This window comes from Euwallacea similis, chromosome 4 (assembly GCF_039881205.1).
Source record: "Euwallacea similis isolate ESF13 chromosome 4, ESF131.1, whole genome shotgun sequence".
Classification (NCBI taxonomy): Eukaryota; Metazoa; Arthropoda; class Insecta; order Coleoptera; family Curculionidae; genus Euwallacea; species Euwallacea similis.
In genome coordinates, this window is record NC_089612.1 from 3,546,788 (window position 1) to 3,553,139 (window position 6,352).

Below are 6,352 nucleotides of genomic sequence, written 5' to 3' on the forward strand. Positions count from 1 at the left end.
ACTATTGCTACATTTATTATCACAGTCTGTATGTACTATACTGAGGGTGATAATCGTGGTACGTTACCTCGAGAGAGCTGAGAGTAAGAGTATAAGAGCTTAAGGGTATGAGAGACTAAGTGTGTAAGAGTATATAAGAGATAAGAGCGATTTTAAAGGTCTGTTTGGGTTTATATAGCTAACCAACCCTTTCGCTATTTCCGTCCCTGCTACTCGTCAACTGTCACTCCTGTGATTGTCACTTGTCGGTGCAGGTTCTCGGTGTGAACTACTCTCGAGTGTATAATGCACCACAGACTTTTAGGTTATCTATAGAGAGAAAAAGAAAGAGAGATATAGAGAAATAAATATAACCTCAAATCTCCTTAATGTAAAAATAAAGTTGAAAATCTAACTCGGAAAATCAACTAAATTTTAATTAAACCCCATTGAAACAATAAAAATATCATGGCTCTGAATATTAGTTCCTCCATCAAAAATAAATTTCTGCGACCCACACAAAAGACAACAAATTATATCAGGCTAAGTAAGTCATAATCATCACCTTCCCCTTTTGCCTATTATTTCCATTTCTGGCTTCCAGGATTTTTCTCTAACGGTTCAGAAGAATATCAGAGACAGAATGATATATTTATCTCAGAGCAAAAACGGCAGCGGGACACTGTGGGCCGTATTGAAAAAATTGATATTCAATATGAAGGACCGCTTGAAAACTCAAATTTGGTTATGAATAAGAACATTTCAACTCCCTTTGACTGTGCCAAACGTTAGTTTTGATGTTAAACTTTGTTACTAAAATAATGAAAGTGTATTTTAGATCTGAGAGATAAAGTTAGGAACCGTTCAGTGGTGGCTTTAATAAACCGGACCAGTATCTGGCACATGCACAAACCCCTCCCTGAATCATGCATGTTAGACTTCTTGCACTATCAAAACCCAAATCCCAGTATAGTGAATAAGGTTTTTTGGAGGACTTGCAGTTTTCTTTTAGGGGCTGTAGCCTCCAATGCATTTAAGTCTAATGTAGAACTTAATTTGCATAGCTTTCCTAGTCCGAATGGTAAGAAGCAATTTTCCCTCAAAGCATACACATAAAATATTTTTGGAAAATTTGGAATTATTTTCCATTTATACACAAGGAGGTATAAAAATATGAAGTAATAAAATTACAAAAGGGGAATTTGTAAGAACTGCCAATGATGAACAGCATTAAGTTTTATGTGGAGTTATTTTTGTGTGAAATAAGAAAAAGCAGACATACTTGCAATTAGTTGAATGGCTGCAATACAGATTTGCTTGTAAATTTCCATTTTATATTTCTATTTCTTGCTTCATATTTATGGTCCTCACTCTTGAATAAACACTTAAAATTCCAGACTGAAATCATTGCTTGCAGAAAACAAATCTACTCTAATTAAAAATTATTTAATATTTTTAGTTAAATCTGGTAGTTTTGTCTATGACATTCAACTAGCATTGGACAACTGGGAGCCAACAAAATCAGAGCTCAAAGTATTGTCAATAGAATTTATTAAGTTTTGCCAGAACGAATATCCAATTGAATGCCTTGATGTGGAAAAGGACATTGCCCTAGAAATATTTAAAAACAATCCTCATAAAACAGAGCAAATACCAGATATTGCCGCTCATAATGGGGAGAAAGTGACCTTATTTAAAGTGGGTCCTCACATTGACATTAGCAGAGGGCCTATGTTGCCTAATACCAACCATGTAGGGCGTGTCACTGTTAGCAATGTTATAAAGTTGGATACAGACATTAAAGGGACTCCAGTGTACAGGTTTCAAGGAGTGGCATTGCCTAGAGATATAATGTTGAACCATTATGCTTACAGTCTGATTGAGGATAGGGCAAAAATTCTTAATTCTGGGAGAATTCCAGGGAGCCATGGGACTTTGAATGAGGATAATAGTTTTGTAGCTCATATTAGTCAATAAATGTTAATTATTAATAACTTTTTTATTACATAGAAATTTAAAAATTTGTGGAACTACTAACTGTCAACTTGAGGAGGGGCTAAGCTCTGATACAATTTCGACACTGCAGTCTGCACAATCTGCTCGAATGTTTCATCATTTGGGCAGCGAACTTCCTGAAGAAAATTGTATTAAATCTTTCATAAATTAAGACTGAAAAGTTACTCACCAAATTAGCAAGATCTATATCCGCTCTTTTGTCGTTTACACTCACATAAAGTTTCTCCCCTTTAAAGATTTTAGGCACTGAATCTTCGCCAAACATATCTTGTAGCATTTCTATTAGACATTCCTGCACAAAAACCCTATAATCTTAAAAAATTACATTAACCTGAAAATACCTTAAAATGCATTCTGTCGACTTTAACACTGGTTGACATGTTTTTTGAGGGGTTTTCCAAGAGGTCTGCTTGCAATATGGCAGCCACAACGGCGTCTGCGTACATGTCGTTCACGGGATTGGCCACCCACTAATAAAAGTTATGATTTGAAGGAAAATTCTAGACATTTTAATTATTAAGAAACCTCTAAGGTGACCATTTTAGGCTCTATAGTTATATCCACAGAATTAAAAGCTCTCATCTTTCGGTCCCCTTCTAATGTCTCCATTAACCCGCATACTTGCGCCAGCATATGCTTTAAAACTCCAGGGTTGCCACTATAGGACAAGCTTTGCCTTTGAGTTATTTCGCTCAGACTCAAGTCGGTATATTCTATAAATTGCATTCTCAATTTAAAAAAAACCTAATTTTATTATGATGCAAATACTTGACAAATCATCGGCAGTAAGAATGTGGTAATTGAAGTTCCTCTTAACTAGAACTCCTTGTATAACCTTGCCAGGTTTTGGTTCTTCTACTGCCAAAGACCCCATTACCTTCGCAGTTTTTTCCCCTCTAAAGTACAGCTCCACAGTGTGAGTGTTCCTGGGATTGTGTAGCTGAATCGAAGTATTTTGATCTTCCTCAAACTCACGCTGGAGTGCCGCTTTCAGCCTTGACATCTCGTTTTGTTCTCCATGAACGAGGACGACGTGTGGCGGCTTTAAAATCTTGATAAATTCACTTGTCTGTTGGTAATCAGTATGGGCAGAAAATGAGATGTAATCAACTGACATTTTTAAGGGTAATTTTTGGCCTGTCATGGTGGGGATTTCCTCTGGTTCCGAAAGAATGGTTTTGGCCAACGTGCCTTCCACGCAATAGCCTAAAATTTTTCGGAAAAACTAGGAAATTTTGGTTTGGTCGTTTGAGAATTACCAGCGATTATCACTCCGTTTTTCGAGTCAGTGCACCATGATTCGAAAAGTTCCCTAGAAAGGCCGCTTTGCATCATACCAGGGGAGGCCATAATAACGCAAGGACCGATGTCTTCAAAGTGGTCAATTCCCTGACAAGAATATAATTTAATGTTAAAAAATAAGATCATTTTTAGGTTTTTAAATACTTTTAAGTTGGAAATGTGTTTGAAGATAAATGGGTTGTTAATGGCAATCTGCCGTTTGATTTTGTCATTCATGGCGTTGATGTAAGTTTGATAAACGGCCATGCATTTCTTAGCCAATGACGACGCGTAGTAGATTGGAATATCATGCAATTCTGAGTGTTGGCTCCAATACTCATCTACAAAAAGACATTTAATAATCATGCAGAGTTTTGATACTGTAATGGAATACCTAAGATAAGCAGCAGCTCTTGGGCTCTGCCTAATGCAAATACTGGGATAAGACAACGTCCCCCTCTATTCAAAATATCATGTACCAAAGAGGTAAACCGATTTTCCCTATCTTCTCGATTTTCATGAATGTGAGTGCCATAAGTAGATTCCTGCAGTTTCATTCAATAACAAATTTCTTAAATTCAACAAAGGTACTTACAGTTATTAACACATCAGGTCTTACTGTGGGAATTTCTGCTGCCATAAGATGCCTGTCTTCTTGCCTTGAGAAATCTCCAGTGTATAAAATCTTAAAATTTTAATCCTTAGGTACAAATTATGTATCTAGCTTAAATAACTTACTTTAACCCCTGCAATTTCAATCATAAACATAGCAGCCCCCAAAACGTGCCCTGCATTATAAGCCCAAAATTTCACACCCAATATATCTTTTTCTTCATGGAAGTTTATGGTTTCAATCTTATCCATACTTGCTTCTAGATCAGCTTCAGTATAGAGCATCTGCTCTGTGGCAATATTACTGCAATATTCATATAAGAGAGTTTATAGTATGTCAGGTAGTAGACATTTTATTTTACCTGACTTTAATGTAATCAGAGAGCAGCCATCTGTAAATGGCTTTAGTGGCATGAGTCATAAAGCAACGGCCTTTGAAACTGGTTTTTATTAAAAACCAGGGTAAAGCACCTGAATGGTCTAAGTGAAAACTAATGCAAAAATGATCTTAAGTTTTATTATGTTGTTGTTAATTTTAAATATAGAGACTTACTGGGAAACCAACAATAAATCTACTTCATCAGCTTCAATGAGGTCTACAAATGGAAGAGCATCCATTCCAGAGAGCCCTGGGTGTATGCCACAGTCAAGCTAATATACAGACAAAACATAAATTTGCTAAATTTTCCTGCAGAAGAAAACGTACCATTATTTTTTTGCCTTTATATTCAATCATGATGCAAGATCTCCCAACTTCCTGTCCAGCACCTCTAAAGTTGCATTAAATGATTAATTTTATGTTTAAAATTTAACTAATAGTGCGAAGTTAAATAGGGAGAAGACATAACTATATGGATTAGGTTTCATAATATATTTTCTCGAAATAAACTAGGAATTTAAAGTTTTAACATAAACCATATTATACATACAAAGGTCTTATGGTTAGTTGGTCACTTTCTTCAGCAGGAACTTGGGAGTCAGCTTTTCGTTTATTGGACATTACTGCTTAATTATTGAGTAACTAAACGAGGTATGGACAATATATAGGGTCTCCTTTTGAGCCCCAAAGACCGGTGTTTTATAAACTTTGTTTTCTTTATAATTTTCTAACCTCACTTTGTGTTTATGATACGCCTTTCTTTTAGTTTCACAAGAGGGCGCTCTTTTACTCACACGAAATCAACATGAACCTAAAACTGAGGAAATGCCATTCTAGAACTCGGCTGTTATTTGTTAAGGCCACGGATTGGAGTATTTTCAATTGGAAGCACTTCATTCAGCTGAAAACACTTTTTTGGTCATGTGACATGTTTATCCCTATAACCTTATTTTAAAAATGTTCCAGAAAGTATTTACTATGTAAGATTTTTGTGCGAAATTATTTCCTTTATAAGTGCAAACCAATTCTCAATCAACACTAACCTAATTAAATTTATATTTTATTCTCAAACCATCAGTCCAGTACCCATCAACCAACAATGTCGACATCAGCTCTCGCCTCTCTCACCGCTACCTACACAGATTCAGAAGGTGAAGAAGACGAAAAATCTCAAGAAAACGATGCTGTAACTTCCCTCAAAGACTCTCAGTCTCCCCAAGACACAAACTCAGCAAGTACTACCTCATCGAGAGTGGGCAGTCCACCCAGCAACCCAGTTACAGTCACCACGAGGCTTGCCAAACTTGTTTCTTACCATGATGACACTGTTGTATCTGATGAGGGTGAGGGTGATGATGAAATTCCGCAGCGGCTGATTTTTATCCATGATAGTGACGATAAAGAGCAAGAAGCACTCCATAATGTAAGTAGTAAGTAAGGTTTTGAAGTATTGTTAAATGCCTACACAGATTTCTATTTCAGGTTGATGACCTTGATAATTTGATCCCACCTGAGCCCCAAGGGGCATGCTCTGCAGAATTACAAGATAAAATAACAAAACTTTATGAAAAAATGCAAACTCAACAAGTTGATATGAACGCTGTTATACAGAAAAGAAAAGACTTTAGAAATCCCAGTATCTATGAAAAATTAATACAATTTTGTGGACTAAATGAGCTGGGCACAAATTATCCCCCAAGCATATATGATCCTTTAAAATACTCCAAAGAATCTTTCTATGAAGAACTGGCCAAGGTTCAAAGAACTGAAATGGATAAAAGGGAAAAGGAGAGGAAAAATAAAATTGAGGCAGCTGTGAGCTTGAAGAAACTGGAGGAAGATAACAAGAACAAGAGGAAGAGCAAATGGGACATGCCTGGTGGAGGGGCTGTTAAGGTTAATCAGCCAGGTCTTGTAGCGCCACCCACACTTACAAGCTCAGCCACTGGAACTAAGACCACTGTAATTTCAGCTTTTGGTTCATTACCCAAGAAGCCAAAGCTATGAGAGGGAGGGATGGAAACTATAGATTAGTGTTATTGAGTGGCGAGAAAGTGATAAGTGTCCGTGAATGTAATTTAAAAA

At 36.5% G+C, this 6,352-nt stretch overlaps 3 protein-coding genes across 3 annotated transcripts; 2 read left to right on the top strand and 1 right to left on the bottom strand.

The window, feature by feature from the left end:
* Positions 1–372: 372 nt before the first annotated feature.
* mRpL39 (mitochondrial ribosomal protein L39) lies at positions 373–1,973 on the top strand. Its single transcript, XM_066389662.1, has 4 exons — positions 373–526; positions 584–766; positions 818–1,060; positions 1,439–1,973. The coding sequence occupies exons 1-4, from the start codon at positions 448–450 to the stop codon at positions 1,954–1,956; spliced, it is 1,023 nt and encodes a 340-aa protein (XP_066245759.1). The 5' UTR covers positions 373–447; the 3' UTR covers positions 1,957–1,973.
* Positions 1,960–5,050, bottom strand: Cpsf73 (cleavage and polyadenylation specificity factor 73). Its single transcript, XM_066389636.1, has 14 exons — positions 4,818–5,050; positions 4,595–4,658; positions 4,442–4,539; positions 4,251–4,379; positions 4,015–4,192; positions 3,872–3,961; positions 3,671–3,821; positions 3,442–3,617; positions 3,255–3,384; positions 2,764–3,201; positions 2,521–2,708; positions 2,337–2,465; positions 2,165–2,287; positions 1,960–2,111 (listed from the first exon to the last, which is right to left on the bottom strand). Exons 1-14 carry the CDS (start codon positions 4,886–4,888, stop codon positions 2,013–2,015), a joined length of 2,064 nt encoding a protein of 687 aa, XP_066245733.1. The 5' UTR covers positions 4,889–5,050; the 3' UTR covers positions 1,960–2,012.
* Positions 5,051–5,251: 201 nt separating this feature from the next.
* On the top strand, positions 5,252–6,306 carry LOC136408589 (SAP30-binding protein). The gene is made up of 2 exons (XM_066389663.1): positions 5,252–5,690; positions 5,750–6,306. Exons 1-2 carry the CDS (start codon positions 5,367–5,369, stop codon positions 6,272–6,274), a joined length of 849 nt encoding a protein of 282 aa, XP_066245760.1. The 5' UTR covers positions 5,252–5,366; the 3' UTR covers positions 6,275–6,306.
* The last annotated feature ends 46 nt before the right edge of the window (positions 6,307–6,352 follow it).